Source organism: Triticum aestivum, chromosome 3A (assembly GCF_018294505.1).
Source record: "Triticum aestivum cultivar Chinese Spring chromosome 3A, IWGSC CS RefSeq v2.1, whole genome shotgun sequence".
Lineage (NCBI taxonomy): Eukaryota > Viridiplantae > Streptophyta > Magnoliopsida > Poales > Poaceae > Triticum > Triticum aestivum.
In genome coordinates this window covers 695294050-695313034 of record NC_057800.1, presented here as the reverse complement: position 1 = coordinate 695313034, position 18985 = coordinate 695294050, and the positions used below count along the sequence as shown (strand labels likewise).

The 18985-nt window shown below is 52.4% G+C and overlaps 1 protein-coding gene across 1 annotated transcript; it reads right to left on the bottom strand.

Moving 5' to 3' along the window:
• Positions 1-485: 485 nt before the first annotated feature.
• On the bottom strand, positions 486-17479 carry LOC123057175 (histone-lysine N-methyltransferase family member SUVH2-like). The gene is made up of 4 exons (XM_044480283.1): positions 16554-17479; positions 14969-15566; positions 13648-13884; positions 486-812 (listed from the first exon to the last, which is right to left on the bottom strand). Exons 1-4 carry the CDS (start codon positions 17477-17479, stop codon positions 486-488), a joined length of 2088 nt encoding a protein of 695 aa, XP_044336218.1.
• Positions 17480-18985: the final 1506 nt, after the last annotated feature.

Below are 18985 nucleotides of genomic sequence, written 5' to 3'. Positions count from 1 at the left end.
ACAAAGACGGCCGACGCGCGTGGAGTAATCCGGCGGTTGAGCCGAAGCGTTTTCCATCAATAAAGCACGGCATGAAATCTTTCTACAAAAACACACCCAAATTTGCAAGGCCTAATTTGCAATGGCAGATCGGGATGCGTGCACCATATCCATTCTGCTTCTTCAAGCGAAACACCACAACTTCATGAACCTTTGCATCGACTCTATAGAAAACTAAACCGATCGAAATTCTGAACTAAACCTCACTTCCATGGTTATGATGTCGAGCCCAGGATCAACTCATGCAAATATGAGTTCAGGCTATAACTTGCCGACTGCAAAGTGCAAACACAGCAAATTAACCAGGCACAAGAAATATAAGCAAACAGTTCAGTCGAAGGTGTCTTGCATTGCGTCCATCCAATGGTACAATCGATAACAATGACAGAATATGGTTCATGGCAACTAGAAATGAAGGTAAACATACAGGAAACGTTGCCGATCGATCACTGATCGAGGCCGTAGTCGATGCTCAGCTCGCTCATCGGCGGGATGATCTCCATGGCGAAGACCATCAGGTGGGGACACGACTCGTCCTCGTCACCATGGACCACGAGCTGGACGAAGGCGTTTGGCACGAAGCTGCTGTGGCTGATGTAGGCCGCGATGTTTTTCCTCTTGGATATGTCGAGCATGTACCTCGGCGCCGGGCACTGCACGAAACGGGGCGGTTCCTCGCCGTCGTCTGGAAGCACGGCCGCGGGGGCGTACCCCCACTCCGTCCACCTCGTCGGAAACTTCCTCGGGTCGATGAAGCAGGCCACTACCGGAAACTGGCCCTACCCGGACGGCCAAATCAATGCCGACGGCTGCTGTCGGCCTACTTTGCGCTATGCCGACAGCCACGTCTTGGCCGTCGGCGTATCTTGGCCGTCGGGCTACCACGAGCTAAGCCGATGGCACCCGTCGGCATACATATGTCGTCGGCCCAGCTGCGAACATGGCGACAGCAGCCGTCGGCATACCCAGGCCGTCGGCATACCCGTGGGCCCGGCAACCCCGCCCATGACCAGCGGCTAACGTCGTCAAATCTATGCCGACGGCCTGGACGGCCGGCCGTCGGCATATATCGTCATGCCACGTCACAGATCCGCGGCGCACCGTCCATGAGCTAAGCCGACGGCTGCCGTCGGCATACCTGCCACGTCAGCGATCCGCGGCACGCCTCCCGCCGCCTAAAACCTGGCCGTCTCTATGCCGACGGCATAGCGTCGGCATAGGTAGACTTTTTTTCATATGTATTTTTTAAGCTTTTTTATGTATTATTATATAAACTAACATGTAGCATGTTAAATATAAACATACATATGAATATATATGTAGTTTGTATTTTTTTCATATATTATGAATATATATATATGGTTTGTATTTTTTCGAGCACGTTAATAATGTGCGGTCATGTTCTTTTGAATATAGATCATTATATTTTATTAAAATCAAAAACAGCTATGCCGACAAAAGTTTTGTGGCGGTTGCAAACGCCCGACACCCGTCTCCAGAGTGTGACCCCCCTCACGTCCGCGGTGTGCCCCCCTCATGTACGGCGCCGGCACCTGGAGGGGGGAAACGGACGCGTCGGGTCTACACGGTGGATGTAGCTGTGGGTTTGGCCCGGATGTTGCTCCCGGGTGTCCCTACGGGTGACCTGACACAACCGGGTGCAGAGGTCCACTGGTCAAAGCCCGTCCGTGGGAAGTCAAAAGGCTAGATCTCGTGGTCAACCGCTCCACGGTTAGGCGGGACGGGGGCCCTGGGGGGGGTAGCAATGCCACCGGAGCATCGTACCGGACCCTAATACATGCGAGGTGGTGTTGTGGCATGTTCAAAGAGGCGGCACGCATCTCAGGGGCGTGGCCCCCCTAACGGACGGCGCCGCCGCCGGCACCTGGAGGGGGAAAACGGACGCATCGGGTCTACACGGAGGGGATGTAGCTGTCGGTTTGGCCCGGATGTTGCTCCCAGGTGTCCCTCTGAGCTGACCTAACACAACCGGGTGGAGAGGTCCACTGTTCAAAGCCTGTCCGTGGAAAGTCAAAGGGCAAGATCTCGTGGTCAACCGCTCTAGGGTTAGGCAGGACAGGGGCCCTGGGGGGTAGCAATGCCACCGGAGCGTCGCACCGGGCCCTCATACATGCGGGGTGGTGTGGTGGCATGTCCGAAGAGGCGGCACGCGTCTCCGGGTTTGGCCCCCCTCACGGACGGCGCCACCGCCGGCACTTGGAGGGGGAAACGGACGCGTCGGGTCTACACGGAGGGGATCTTGCTGTGGGTCTGGCCCGGATGTTGCTCCAAAGTGTTCCTATGGGCTGACCTAACACAACCGGGTGGAGAGGTCCACTGGTCAAATCCCGTCCGTGCAAAGTCAAAGGGCTAGATCCCTTGGTCAAACGCTACAGGGTTAGGCGGGACGGGGGCCCTGGGAGGGTAGCAATGCCACCGGAGCGTCGCACCGGGCCCTCATACATGCGGGGTGGTGTGGTGGCATGTCCGAAGATGCGGCACGTGTCTCCGGGGCGTGGCCCCCCTCACGGACGGCGATGACACGGTAGTAGCCATTCTGCGGTAACGATGCGGCGTGAATATTATTAAATACTCGGAGCGCGATAAAATCATGAGTTTTTTTGCACGACGTGGGCACATGTGCTATAGGAACGATAATATTTTTTTCATAATTTTTTGTGATGGAGAAGTATCCGAAAAGTTCCCTCTACGCGGATTGCGCTTCGCGCGTCTACGGCTGTGGCCGGCGGCCTCCGGGGGTTAGCATGCCGCCAAATCTTGCGTAGGCGGCCTCTCACGAGTTTGGAAGTGTTGTGGTGGTTGCAAACACCCGGCACGTGTGTCCGGGGTGTGCCCCCCCTCACGGACGGCGCCGCCGCCGGCACTTGCAGGAGGGAAACGGACGCGTCGGGTCTACACGGAGGGGATCTTGTTGTGGGTCTGGCCCGGATGTTGCTCCAAAGTGTTCCTATGGGCTGACCTAACACAACCGGGTGGGGAGGTCTGCTGGTCAAAACCCGTCCGTGCAAAGTCAAAGGGCAAGATCCCGTGGTCAAACACTACAGGGCTAGGCGGGACGGGGGCCCTGGGGGTAGCAATGCCACCGGAGCGTCGCACCGGGCCCTCATACATGAGGGGTGGTGTGGTGGCATGTCCGAAGAGGCGGCATGCGTCTCCAGGGTTTGCCCACCCTCACGGACAGCGCCACCGCCGGCACCTGGAGGGGGGAAACAGACACGTCGGGTCTACACGGAGGGGATCTTGCTGTGCGTCTGGCCCGGATGTTGCTCCAAAGTGTTCCTATGGGCTGACCTAACACAACCGGGTGGAGAGGTCCACTGGTCAAATCCCGTCCGTGCAAAGTCAAAGGGCTAGATCCCGTGGTCAAACGCTACAGGGTTAGGCGGGTCGGGGGCCCTGGGGGGGGTAGCAATGCCACCGGAGCGTCGCACCGGGCCCTCATACATGCGGGGTGGTGTGGTGGCATGTCCGAAGAGGCGGCACGCGTCTCCGGGGCGTGGCCCCCCCCTAACAGACGGCGATGACACGGTAGTAGCCATTCTGCGGTAACGATGCGGCGTGAATATTATTAAATACTCGGAGCGCAATAAAATCATGAGTTTTTTTGCACGACGTGTGCACATGTGCTATAGGAACGATAATATTTTTTTCATAATTTTTGGTGATGGAGAAGTATCCGAAAAATCCCCTCTACGCGGATTGCCCTTAGCGCATCTACGGCTGTGGCAGGCGGCCTCCGGGGGCTAGCATGCCGCCAAATCTTGCGTAGGCAGCCTCTCATGTGTTTGGAAGTGTTGTGGTGGTTGCAAATGCCCGGCACGCGTGTCCGGGTGTGCCCCCCCTCACGGACGGCGCCGCCGCCGGCACCTGGAGGGGGGAAACGGACGCATCGGGTCTACACGGAGGGGATGTAGCTGTCGGTTTGGCCCGGATGTTGCTCCCAGGTGTCTCTCTGAGCTGACCTAAAACAACCGGATGGAGAGGTCCACTGTTCAAAGCCTATCCATGGAAAGTCAACCACTCTAGGGTTAGGGAGGACAGGGGCCCTGGGGGGGGGGGTAGCAATGCCACCGGAGCGTCGCACCGGGCCCTCATACATGTGGGGTGGTGTGGTGGCATGTCCGAAGAGGCGGCACGTGTCTCCGGGGCGTGGCCCCCCTCATGGACGGCGATGACACGGTAGTAGACGGATCAGGCACTCGCATAGTTACCGGATCAGGCACTCGGTAACGGTACCCCTCAGTCAGTTGCTCTCCTATGTATCACCTTTCGCGAGACCATAGAAAAAAATATATGTGATATTTTAGAAAATTGTTGTACAATATAAAAAAAGATCATGTCATTAAAAATAATGTTTCAAATCATTAAAGAAAATGTATGGTACATTTTAAATAATGTTCTGCATGTAAAAAATATGTATAAGAAAACATTAAAATATTTATAAAAAATAAGAAAACATTACAAAATTTATACAAAATAAGAAAAGTAAAAATAAAAATATGCCGACGGCAAAGCCGTCGGCATAGCTGCGGCCATAGGGAAGCTTATACGCGGATCGGTGACGTGGTTAATAAAAAAGAAAAAAAGTATGCCTATGGCTAAGCCGTCGGCATAGGTGCCACGTGGCGCCCTGAGCTATGCCGACGGCTTAGCCGTCGGCATAGTTGACCTTATCCACTCGCGTTCTCCCCCATCCACTCACTGTCTCCCCCACACCCCGAGCTGCCGCCGCCGCACCCCCCGACCCCGACCTGCGCCGCCGCCGCACCCCCCATCCCGACCTGCCGCCGCCGCCGCACCCCCCACCCCGACCTGCCGCCGCCGCCGCACCCCGCACCTCCCCCTGCCGCCGCCGCCCTCCCCGCCTCCACCACGCCCGCTGCCCTCCCCGCCTCCACAGCCGCGTCGCCGCCCCCGCCTCCACACCGGCCGGCGCCGCCGTCTCCACCCGCCGTCGCCCCGGCCTCCCCCGACCACGCGCTGCATCGGCCTCCCCCGACCCCGCCACTGCGCCGGCCTCCCCTAACCCCGGCGCCCCGGCCTCTCCCGACCCCGCCGGCCGCGGCTCCGTCCGGCCCCATCCCTCCCGTCCCCGACCGCCCCTGCCTCACCATCCCCTCCACCGCCTCGCCCCCTGCCACGCCCCTCTCGGTGAGCTGCGTTTTTTTTTCATTTTTTTGCATTTTTTTCTACTGTTGGATGGATGAATGAATGCATGGATGGATGTTGGATGTTAGATTGTTAGGTTAGATGTTAGATGTTAGGTTGTTAGGTTGATATATAGTTGAATGTTGGATGTTAGGATGTTAGATTGTTAGTTTGCATTATTTTTATCATGATGATCTTGTCATTTGAGATGTGCTCTAAAATTGGTATAAGATGAGTGATTATTTTTATCATGATGATCTTGTCAAAAAAATTGAACCGGACAAAATTTGACACTTGACAAAATAAGATTTTTTTTCATAGTTTTAAGTGTCAGTGCTTAATGTTAAGTAGCTATGTGAGATGTGCTGCAAAATTATGATATGATGAGTGGTTATTTAATCATGATGATCTTGCTAAAAAAATTGAAGGACAAAATTTGACACTTGACGAAACATGATTTTTTTCATAGTTAAAAGTATCAATGCTTAATGTGAGGTGATGACCTAAATTTTTTTCACTCGGTGTAATTAACAGGATTTGTGGTGTTCCATCTTCGTGGAGTGATTGTCGACGTTGGAGGTGTTGGTCCACGATCGTCCATCTCCTTTGATCGACTACATCGGAGGGTGAGCAACAATTCCATGACCTCGTCCACTTTTTTTCCATGTCACTAGATTAAATTTTCACATCAAGTCGCGTAACCTAGGTCTCCCGTCCGAAAGGGTTGCATCGATAAATATGCATTCAATTGCATATTTATCACCGCAGCTCTTTCGGATTGTCCAGCGCTTTCCACGGACAGCCCGAGGATGTGTAGATTGGGTACGTTGTTCATGCTCTACCCCGTTCCGAGACAGGATTTCGGCGGCGCCTCCCTGTTGTTCTCCGGATGCACATTCTCTCGGCATTTTGCCGAGACGTGTATTTGGAGAACAGCGGGGAGGTGCTGCCGAAATTTTGTCTCGGAATGGGGTAGAGCATGGACAACGTACTCAATCTACACATTCTCGGGTGGGATTAGGACCCATCTTTACCTATTAGAGATGTAGGTGGATTAAATGTCGTTTCTCGTCAACCTTGTAAAAAATAAAATATTGATGTGAGTAATTTAAATGAATCCTTAATTTTGTTGTGTGGCTTCCAATAAAGCAGAGATGGCAGATAATCAGTGGATGTATAGTGGGTTTTTCCGTCGGAATCAAGTAACAACAGAGTGGGTCGAGAAAACTGATGTGTTTTTGAAAGAGATATTCCGTAGTCCAATGAGGATGGTGCCAGAATGCCCGTGTGCCAGATGTAAGAGGCGTATCCGCAGAGATAAGAGTGAGATGACTAAGCACCTTCGCACGCATGGATTTATGCCCAACTTTAATATGCCGATAAACTTTGCCCAGCGGGACCGTGGTAGAGAGGATGTGATACGACAACGCGTCGCTGGTTATGAGGACGATGGGGTTAGAGACATGCTAGATGATGTCTTTGCTGCACAGCCGACACCTCCGTCACATTCAGCGAATGAACCGGAGGAGCCGGAGGAAACCGCAAAGGCCTTCCTGGAAATCTTGGCCTCGTCAAAGAAACCTCTCTATGAGGGTGCCAAGCTGTCTGTGCTGGATGCCATCTCGCAACTGATGGCAGTCAAGGCTGAGTACGGCTGTAGCCGAGGTTGCTTCGAAGCATTTCTGGGAGTATGGGCTAACAGCCTGCCTGAGGGCCATGAACTGCCGAAAACCATGTACGGTACGAAGAAAATCATGAAGGCGCTCTCGATGGACTATGAGAAAATACATGTTTGTCCAAAGAATTGCCTTTTGTTTAGGCATGAGTATGCGGATGACAAGTACTGTAGGAAGTGCGGTTCCTCTCGGTATATTGAGGTGGTCGATAAGCATGGTCAGAAGCAGCAGCTAAAAATCCCTGTGAAGGTTCTTCGGTATCTTGATTTTATAAAAAGACTGCAGCGCCTTTTCATCACCGAGGAGTCTGCCAAAATGATGAAGTGGCACAAGGAAGGGAAAAGGTACAATCCAAAAAAAATTGTACATCCATCAGGAGGTGAAGCATGGAAGTCATTCGATATAGAGTACCCGGAGGAAGCAGCCGAGGCTGGGAATGTCAGAATTGCTATAACAGGTGATGGGTTCAATCCATATGGTATGTCGTCTAATCCATACAGCTGTTGGCCCGTATTTGTTATTCCGCTGAATCTCCCTCCCGGCGCCATAATGCAACGCAAGACCATGTTCCTGTCGCTTATAATTCCGGGGCCTGAATATCCGGGGAAGAATTTGAGTGTGTTTATGCAGCCGTTGGTGGATGATTTGCACCATTCTTGGTACTTCCCGAGGTTGACATACGACCGACATCTGCAGAAAAATTTCTTGATGAAAGTTTGGCTACAATATTGCATGCATGACTTTCCCGGTTATGCCTTGTTCTGCGGATGGTGTACAAGTGGAAAGATGCCTTGCCCAGTGTGCATGCAGGCCTTGATTTTCATTTGGCTGAAGAAGGGTGGCAAGTATGTTGCATTTGACCTGCATCGACAGTTCCTCCCTCCAGACCATCCTGATAGGGAAGACAAGAAGAACTTCACAAAAGGCAAAGTTGTCCATGAAGTAAACGAGATTCCAACGTTTTCTGGTGCGGATGTGCTTGCTCAGCTGAAAGCTCTTAAGCCTGCCGGTGAGGGGAAAGGCAAAGGCAAAGGCAAAGGCAAAGGCAAAGCCACAGGCGAAGACGAGGGCGAGGGCAAAGGAAAAAGTAAAGGGAAATTTTTTGAAGGATATGGTGAGACGCACAACTGGACTCACATTACCCCCTTCACGCAGCTTCCCTATTTTAAGGACCTCAAACTTCCATACAACATAGACGTGATGCACACCGAAAAGAATGTCGCAGAGTCCCTTTTTCACACGATCCTCAACATTCCTGATAAGACAAAGGATAATGTTAATGCTAGAGTTGATCAACAGAATATTTGCGATAGACCACGTCTACACATGCAGCCTCCCACAGGCAGTCGAAAATCTTGGTTCAAGCCAGATGCTGACTTCGTACTTAAAAAGGATCATAAGATGGAGACATTCAAGTGGCTGAAACACGTCGTGAAGTTCACTGATGGTTATGCGTCGAATATAAGTAAGGGGGTCAATCTTTCAACGGGCAGAGTGACCGGGCTCAAGAGTCATGACTATCATGTATGGATTGAGCGGATTATGCCGGTGATGGTTCGGGGCTATGTTCCCGAGCGTGTCTGGCGTGTGCTTGCGGAGTTAAGCCATTTCTTCCGCACGCTTTGTGCTAAAGAAGTATGTCCTGAGAAGATAAAAGAAATGCATAAGAAGGCGCCGGAGTTGATATGCAAGCTAGAGAAGATCTTCCCGCCAGGCTTCTTTACTCCGATGACACATCTCCTTTTGCACCTCCCGAACGAGGTATTGTTGGGGGGCCCTGTGCAGAATCGTTGGCAGTACGGCCCTGAGAGACAGAACAAGCATCTGAGACAGAAATGTGGAAACAAAGCTAAGATTGAAGCTTCCATAGCTGAGGCAGTTATCCTAGAGGAGGTGGCAGACCTCAGGACAGCCTACTATCCGGACCATGTTCCCACGTTGCACAATAAGGTGTCTCGATACAATACAGAAGAACCCAAGTATAAACCCAAGTTGCCTCTATTCATCGGGCAAGGTAGTAGGGCTGGATGCTCGAAATCTTATCTCATGCCACGAGATGAGTGGGAGGATGTCATGTTCTATATCTTGCACAACATCAAGGAAGTTGAGGATGAGTGGATGAGGTAATACCTTTGCACCATTCTTTTAGTCAATTCGTTATGTTCACTTTGCCTAGTTCTTATACCGCTTTTCTTATTGTAGTCGATTCGTTGAAGAAGAATGGACGGGAATGCTGCCTCCTTCTGAAGCGGAGGCACTTGCTCTTCTCCGAAAGGGTGCTGATGGAAGGAAAAATTTCGTTGCGTGGTTCATCGAGAAAGTAATTTTTCACACTTTCAATTAAACTCATGCACCCTATAATTTCAATTAAACTCATGCACCCTATAATTTCAATTAAACTCATGCACCCTATAATTTCAATTAAACTTGTAGGGAAATGATCCGACCGAATCAATGGATGAAGAATTGAGATGGGTTTCCATGGGTTTTGATCCTGTCGTCATGACATGCGAAAAGTATGATGTGAATGGGTATCGCTTCCATACAGAGGAGCACCAGAACAGTCGGCCTGATCCCAAAACCATAAATACCGGAGTCTTCACTGAAGGAGATAATGAAGTAGATTACTACGGAAGGGTAGGAAAAATATACGAGCTTACATTCAAACGTGGCCGCGAACACCTAAGTCTCACTGTGTTCAAATGCCGATGGTTCGACCCCAAAAAGGGTCTGAGACATACGCCTTCTGTTGGTTTAGTTGAAGTTAAACCATCAACCGTCTATGCCGGAGCTGATCTCTTTATCGCCGCTACCCAGGCCACACAAGTATATTATCTGCCTTACCCATGCCAGAAAGAGTACCTAAAGGGTTGGGAAGTTGTGTTCAAGGTGTCGCCGCATGGTAAGCTACCGGACCCGAACGATGATGATTACTACAACATAAACCCCATGACATACGAGGGAGTGTTCTATCAAGAGGAACATGATGACGTGGTCCGAAACAACGAGGATGATGACTTGGGTTATGTTGACCTGGACCCAAACGACGACGACGCACGGATTGATGGTGAGGCAGTTGTGAATCAAAGAGACATAATTATGCTTGAAAAGTTAAATGAAGACGCTGACGATGAGGAAGAGCCTCCACCTCCGTCAGACAACGAAGAAGATATGCGTGATAGTGATGATGAGACCGGTCCACAAATAGATTACAATAGTGATGATTCATATGGGTTCTAGAAAATGTAAGTTCTTTTAATGATCATTACAATAGTATGCTTAATGTGCTCTTCTGGTATTAATGTTTTTCCTGTATGCTTGTTTAATTGATATCCTTACTAATTGTTTATTCTCTTCTCAATGCAGGTTTAATAATCATGGGCAAGTCCAGCGGCGCTAGTTTCCTCAGTAAATTTAAAGGACTTACTCGGAGTGGACGAGCCCACAAGGTTCCCTCCCGACTACGCGAGGATGACACCTCACAGGGAGGTGGAGGGGTCGGGGGAGGAGCCCCTAGAGGAGGAGGCGGTGGGGGGAGAGCCCCTAGAGGAGGAGGAGGTGGGGGGAGAGGCAACCGGGGCAAAAAACTCCGGGCCGTGTCTGAAATAGGAGGGTCTTCTTCGATGCCCTCCTATACAGAGGCACCTTCTGAGTCTGAGGAGGAGGAGTATGTTCCTGATGGCGAGGAGGAGGAGGCCGAGGAGGAGGGTGAGGAGGAGGAGGCCGAGGAGGAGGGTGAGGAGGAGGCCGAGGAGGGTGGAGGGGAGGTTGATCCCGCGTTGTGGGGTGACTTGCCACCGGGTTCTTCGCAGGGGTGGCTGCGTGGTAATGCCGGACTACCTACACCACCTTCTATCGAGGAGCACAAGTGGCTCATTGAACCTGTGGGGACAGAGTAAGTGCCTCTCAATCATATTTTCAACACATGACAACATTTTCTTATTGTACACATGGCAATCATTTGATTCTTTTGCAGAAACTGGATCCTTCACGGAAAGGGCCGTAAACCGAACGGCCTTATCACTGTCCTGTTGAAGGAGTTTTGGCCTGGCCTATTCTGCCCGCGGCCAGACAGGGACCCGCAGCAGCGGGTTTTGGCCACGAGCTGGGCCCACTACGAGGCTTGCAGCAACGCGGAGTACGGGACGACCGCTAAGGCCGTGATCACCAAATTTTGGGTAAGTTCTCTTCTGAATCACTTGTCTTCAGTTTCGTTCATAGTTTATCATTGAATCACTCAACTCATGCCTTGTTTGCTTCTGGTTTTTGCATGATTGCAGCAACTCTATAGAGTTCTTGACGAGCACAAGGCCAGAGCCGACGTGGTCTTGCTTGCGGCTGCGAAGAAGAAAGCTCGTCAGTTGCAGTACGAGGTGCGCTGGGTTGCCGTCTCGCAGTACTACCACTACTACCTGCACCAAAAGATGACCAAAACTCAAGCGCAGAAGCTACGACTTACCTTGAGCAAGGAGCAGTTCATGATGGTAACTATTACTAACTTTTCATTGTTTCAAGCAGTCAACTATATGTTTCGTGCTCACATGTCATGCTTCCAAAATTTGCATAGGTTGTTCCTCGTTGGTGCTATGGAAGGCATGACGGATGGGCGAGTTTGGTGGATAGGTGGCTCGGCGCCGATGCAGAGTTTGCTGCCAAGAGCATCAAGGCCCGGGCTAACCGTGGAGACGACGGGACACACGGCCAAGGAAACAGGAACCACTGGGGCTTCAAGGCCATGAAGGTATATCTATGTGCATGATGCATTTTTGTTCTTCTTTACGTCATGTTCTTATGTATGGCTGACTTCTATTTGACGTTGTAGGAGGACAAGTTGAAGAGGCCGCTCTCAGACATGGAGTCGTGGAAGCTGGCCCGCGAGCGGAGTCATCGCAAGGAGGGCGAGAGCCAGTACTACGGCAAGACCGAGGAGCACCTGGGGTCTTACATTCATCACTATCAGGAGTTGCATCCGGATGTTCCTGTTGCTGAGGTCGCCCAGTCTCAGATCGACGACACGGCGGTGGTGGCCATCCAGGGGAAGAAGAATGGCCGGTATCCGTGTTTCGATGGCTTGATCACTCCTTCGATCTCGTACACACGGCTTCGGGCTAGCAACCCGAGCCAGTTAGAGAGTACGGGGCGTTCACAGACTCCCTTAGCCCGCCAGCATGCTGTAAGTACTTCCTCTTTATCTTTTTCTATCTTGCATTCTCAGTTTATTTTCAGCATTGCTCACTTAGAAACAACCTAAATTATGTAGGCATATAAGGAGTTTGTCGAGCATAGGAATCTCGAGGTGCGGGAGTACTTGAAACGAGTGAAGGCAAACGATGATTACAACCGTCAGATGATGACGGTTAGTTTTGCCCTCTTAAAACCAACCTAAATTTTTGCACTTTCATTCCTTCTGATCTTCTAGTTTGCTTGTTTAACTAACATTCAGGCTATGTTGGCGTCTTGGACTAACCGCACGGATCCACCACAAATGGGACCCCCACCACCACCTGCGGGAGAACCCCCACACGTGCCCACGTTCGATGAATGGGTGGCACTAGGCAGTGATGGTCCGGTTAGTACATTTGCCTAACTACTAGCAAACTAGTTCTCGTTCATGAAACACTATCATATCATATTTACCGTTAGAATCTTTTCTGAAACATGTAGGGGACCGGTGGCTCGACTCCTGCTCCGTCGACCCCAGTCACTCCGATCTGGCAGAGTGGTGGTGGTCGCGATGGCGGTTTTGGCGGAGGTGGTGGTTGGGGGTGGTTTTGGCGGAGGTGGTGGTGGTTATGGCGGAGGTGGTGGTTTTGGCGGGGGTGCTCTTGCTTGATGATTCCGTGCATGTGGCCATCGTGCCATGCCTTTCATATTCCTACTTTTATCATGTTTCATGTCTTGCACTACTTTTATGTTCATGAACTTCCATCGGTGATGATCTTTAGATGATGTGATGAACTTGAGTATGTTTAGATGATGATGGTGAACTTGAGTATGTTTAGATGAACTTGAGTATGTTCACATGATGAATTGTCATATTTCTGCATAATTTCATATTGTTCTGTTTTGAAATGTTGTCAAATGAATTGGAAAAGAGAAAACAGGGGAAATAAAAAAAAACTATGCCTACGGCAAAGCCATCGGCATATATACGCCCAGGAGTTACCAGGGCTTGCCACGTGGCACATCTATGCCTACAGCAAAGCCGTGGGCATATATGAAAAACTATGCCGACGGCTTTGCCGTAGGCATAGCCCTGCTACCAGGAGAAACCAGGAGCTGCCACGTGGCAGAGATATGCCTACGGCAAAGTCGTCGGCATAGATTTCCATCTATGCTGACGGCTTTGCCGTAGGCATAGCCCTGCCGCCAGGAGAAGCCGGGGGACGACACGTGGCGCAGGTATGCCGACGACTAGGTCGTCGGCATAGATTTCCATCTATGCCGACGGCCAAGCCGTCGGCATACCTGCGCCACGTGTCGTCCCCTGAATCGCCAGCGCTGTTGACGGCGCCGTCCGTTGCCGTCAGACGGAAAACAACGCCGACGGCTAAACTATGCCGACGGCTATCCCACGGCCGTCGGCATATGCACCTATGCCGACGGCTATACTACGCCGACGGTCTGACACATCTACGCTGACGTGATCTACGCCGACGGGGCTATGCCGACGGCAGCCGTAGGCATAGATCTATGCCGACGGCAAAGGACCTATGCCGACGGCCCTGGGCCGTAGGCATAGCCCGCGAGTCCGGTAGTGGGCCCACTCCTCGGTTGACGTGCCAGTATTGGCATTGGCGTTCGCGTTGGCAATGCGGGGGTGATCCGTGAGGAGCACGTCCCCGGCGAACTCGCAGAGGAATGCGCCCGGCTGGATCAGGTCCAGCGTCCTCACGCCCCAATCCGTCTCCGTGGACCGGAACACCTCCAGCCGGTGCCTCATCCCCCGCTGAGTCACCCGGTTGGGGCAGCTCGCCGGGCACCCGCACGACGCGCCGCACTCGTACACCACCAGGGCCGGCCCTGGGGAGGGGCAGGGGGGGCGACCGCCCCGGGCCCCCAGATCCCATGGGCCCCCTCTCAGTCTCAGGCACGTAACCAAGGGTCATGCTTCCTCTTGTTTTTTCTAGGGATTGCAGGGCCTGTAGGCAATATCATGTACATGGGGCCTGGCCCAGCTCATGACCGGCGGTATGACCCCATCGTTGCCAAGCGCTCCAGATATTAGCGTAGAATGCCCACGACTCCACGTTTTGTTTTTTGCGCCGTCAACACCCCCAATCACGACAAGGTCATCGCCGCCATTGCTGTGGCGGCGGCGACGGTGGAGTACACAAGTACGCTCGTCGGCAGCCTCTGGTAAGTATCCCTTCGCTCCATTCTTTTGTCGAATCTTGCGCGTTCGTATGGATTTTGAGATTTCTGTCTTTCCTCTGGTGGGAAAAACTTGGTCGCCACAAGCAGACTTCCCCCTGGCATTGGAAAAGTAGTATTATCTCGAAGACATTCAGATGGTTGAGAAGAAGATTTCAACTTACTGTACATCCGTCCCAAATTATAAGACGTTTTTGGTAGATATTTGGAACAGATGAAATAAATCTGCAGGATCAAGGTGGGTGGAAAACAATGTATTTTAGATCTGCAAATGATATCAAGTGAAATATTTAATCTTTTTTCAATGGATTTCTGATGTAGCTATACCATTTAACTCGTTATCTGTGTTAATCTACAGGTCTTGGAAGATGGTTTTCTAATGCTTTATCAAAGAGCAAAAGTTCTTATCAGCAAGGACATGTATAAGTAAGCACTGGATATGGTGATAATGGCTGAGGTATTGTTTTTGTCCTATCATAAAAAGCACATGCATCTTTTAAATAGCTATATATTCGGTGTGAGGTTTGTACATGTCCCAAAAGAGGTTAGGTTTGGCAACTTTACACATTGAAAAGAAATTGTTGAATAAGATTAATATTGATACCATCGCTAGACATTGCATATGGCAAGCTAGAAGAAAATTTTCAAGGTAATTTATAGGGGCCCCGGATTATAGTTTCGCCCCGGGCCCCTGAACTCCCAGGACCGGCCCTGTACACCACCGACCGTCCCCTCAAGAGCATTCCGTCAGCATTGTACGCTCGGCCGCCTCCGCCGCTCCTCTTCACGCAGGCGCAGCCGGACGTCTCGCTGCACGCAGTCTTGGCGTTGATGCAGCACTTGTGGCCGGGCATCGCCGGCGGCGCCGGGAACTCGGGGCGTGCGAGGTACTCGAACTCGAGGGGAAAGGCGTCATGGTCCACCGAGTTGCGGACGGGGACAGGAACCGCTTCCTTGCCCTTGGACATGTCCAGCGTGATGTAGTCGGGAGGCAGGATCTTGGCGTCGAGCTGGTTGATGAGGTCTCTGGCGCAGCGCCAGATGTTGTTGCCGAGCGCTTCCTGGCCGGGCACACGCACGAGCTTGAACTTGCAGATCTCGGTGGTGCAATAGACCTTGTAGAGGCCGTCGTAGACGTAGAGCTTGCCGCTGGGGCTGGCGTGGCAGTCGTGGCAGCGGATGACGCGCACCTCGATGCCATAGTTGCAGCTGTATGTGAGAGCGAGGTTGCCGCCACTTCCCGTGTAGATCAAGACGCCCCCGTTGTCGTGGTCGTCGAGGTACCTGCCCGAGGATACGATGCTGGTGCGAAAACGTATGTGAGAGCTTACGCATCGGGGCGCCTCTATCCTAGCCGCTCCTTTCATCTGAATCACGATTGTCGTCATGTGGTCAAAAGCATTTCACAGAGCTGATGGGCCATATCCCAACCCGTTTAACAGGCTATGCCTATGATGTGACTACGGGAGACACCAGGGGGCTACAGGAACTCGTAGCTCACTGTTCTTCCCGTGAGCTGCATGCCCAAACACAAAGAGACAAGGGCACATGCTATATTATATGGCAATACGAACTGAGGTGCTCTGGGCATAAAACTCACTGCATCCCATATGTGAGAGAGATGTTGCGAGGGAGAGAGACGAGAAAGGTGAGAGAGAGAGAGCTTTTTTTTCTTGAGATAGATAGTTCTATGTGAGAGAGAGGAGAAATGGCAGGGGAGAGATCTTTAAAAAAATAGGGAGTTGTGTGTGAGAGAGAAGAGACATGGCAGGGTAGTGAGAGAGAAGAGACATGGCAGGGTAGAGAGAGAGAGAGAGAGAGTTATTTTTTTCTTGAGATATAGAGTTGTGTGTGTGAGAGAGATGAGAAATGGCATGGGGAGAGACAGAGAGTCTGTTCGGCATGTTGTGTGCGAGAAGAGAGAGAAAAGAACTGCATATTCCATGAGGCGGTGTTGAGAGTTTGGGGAGGAGAGAGAGCCTATCTTCCTCCTGGTGAGACAGTGAGAGAGATTTTGAGATAGAAGACGAACAAAAGAGCTGCTGTGTTCGACAAGAGAGAGAGCGCATGTGAGAGTTGAGAGGGAGAGAGAGAAAAGAAAAGGCAGGGAGAGAGAGCAGATTGGATTCCATCGGCGGAGGAAAGAAACAAAGTATACAGTACCCGAGTCCTATAATAACGCTGCAAAATTGCACAGAGTCATCGCACATCTCAAGAACAAGCCTCTGAATCAACGCCCACGATAACGCGACCGGGATGCCTAAGCTCAAAAAATCTGCGTCCTCGATGCTGGTGGCGACGGGGTGGCCCCCGTCGACCTTGCTGGCGGGCACGTAGCCGATGTCGGCCTGCGTTTGGTTGTGCAGGCCGATGACGAGGAGCTCAACGCGGTAGTTAAAGGCGTCGCCGACAAAGACGCCCGGCATGGGCCCTACGATGCGCTTATCGCGGTTGAGGCAGAGCCTCCCTTTGATCATGGCGCCGAGGGCCCGCAAGTTGGCCCGGTTGCGGCTGCCGGGGACAGGGTTGTGCTCGGCGTAGCGGTGGTAGCGGCCCCAGAGCGCCTCGAAGGTGAGTCGCGAGCGGAGCACCAGTGGGCGATATTGGAGCATGTCCTCCTGCGCCGATATGACTCGCAGTGGCACCATCTCTATCGCCGGGTTGGCATGCGCGCTGGGCGGAGGGGGAGACGGCGCCCCTGGCGGCGACGGGGGCAGGGGAGAGTTTGGGCGTGTCGGCGGGGGAGACGGTGGGCGTAGCGGAGGTGGCATGGCGGAGGGGAGGCTGGCGGCCGAGGACGAGGCCTGCAATGGGTTGGCATGCGCGCTGGGCGGAGGAGGGGGCGGTGGCACGTGAGACATCGGCGGGGGCAGGGGAGACTGTGGGCGTTGCGGTGGCGCCGGCGGGGGCGTGGCGGAGGGAAGGCTGGGGGAGATGGCGTCAAGGCGCTGCTGGGTAAATCTCAGGCGGAGGGCGAAGTCGGAGTGGTCTTCGGGGGAGGGCTTGGGCTCGCCGCGCAGCAAGGCGATGAGCTCGGGTGTAAGAGGGATCGTCGGCGCGCCGGCGTCGGCGTCAGACCTGGCGGCCAGCCGGCTGAGCGCGGCGCAGTGCTCGGGGGTGAGCGGGGCCGCCGCCGCCGCCGCCGGGGCCTGGGGCGCTGCGTCGGGATCTGGCGTAGCGCTCGGATCAGGCGTGGGGAGGGGCACAGGAGCGGGCGCCATCGTCGATAGATCTCAGGTCGGGGAGAGGGGTTTTGGGCGCAGGTTTGGGTTGGGTGGGGAGCGGAGGGAAGGGGAAGGCGCTAGCTGCTGCTTTCTACTCCGAGAGCCGGTGGTGGCGTGTGTGGAACACGCCGCACTGCTCTGGCCTGGCCCGCACGACAGCTTTCCTCTGGTCCCACCTCCAGCTTCCGTTGCCAGGTGGGGGCCTGGATGGATGGCCATGGGTGGTTGGACTCGATTCCTTGGTGCACGAGTTGTTGTGTGACTTGTGTCCGGTCCGCCTAGTCCCGCCTGTGTAGCGTAGCACTACGCGCCGCCATGACACGACTGTTCCTTTGATTGACGGTGCACTTCTACAACGGTTCTCGATCACCAATTCACCGTTTGAAAGCACCAACACGTTTTGTAGGAGCAGGTCCTTCATTCATTCAATCCGTTTCTATGTTAGTGATGCCTTAAGTGGTGGTTTAGCCTTGGTGTTCTGGTCATACGAGGTGGATATCACGGCGAATGACAGGAAATTACAGGTGCTCGCCCATGTTGTTTTATTTATGAGAAGGCATGGCACTGGGATGAGACTTATGAATCGCGGTCGTGAATGGGTGGGAGTAGAAGTCTGGGGCTTCTTGCCTTTAGGACCTCCAAAAAATCTCAAACATATGCAAACCCAACTGAACAACAGGAAAAGTAAAAAAAAAATGGGTATGATAAGCACGAGATTAAGAAAGCCAGGAAGGAATTTGAACAATAGAAGGGCAGCTCGCTATACCATGGATCTTCGCCGCACGAGGAGTTGGCCTGACAATTAACTAAACGAGCCTTTGCACATGGAAGAGATCACGTCACGACAGTGGTCTCGTGTGGATTGGCTTGGAGCGGGAGAGTGCAACACGGAATTTTTCCATGTCCGGTCGACTGCGAGGAGAGCGCGGAATAGGATTTCTTCTCTGGAAAATGCTAGTGGCGTATTATGCAAAAGCAAATAGAATTTACATGCTAAAATCCAAGGCTTCTACACAAGCTTGTAAGCAGCGCGGGGTGAGCTTGTCGTGGACAAGGTGTTACATCATGTTCGTTCTAAGGTTGAAACTAAAATTATGACTAGGCAAATTAGGGAGATGGATGTGGCGCTTGCTACCCAGACTCGTGAAGCCTGGAACACAAGCCAGAGGATCATCGCCAACCAAGATGAGGCGTTGCGCATGTACCGTTCTTTTATAAAGGATCTAGAGGTTGGCAACAAGCTTCTGATTGACGCCCCAACTAGCGTCACCACACCACCTCACCACACTACCTCCATCAAAATGACTGGGCGGAGGGGGAGACAGCGCACGTGACTGGGCGGGGGCATGGCAGCGTGATCAGAATTATGAGGTAACTGTCGCGAATGGGTGGGAGGAGAGGTCTGGGGCTTCTTGCCTTTTGGACCTCGAAAGAAATCTCAATCACATGCACACCCAACTAAACAACTGGAGAAGTATAGAAATTAGGGATGTTAAGCGCAAG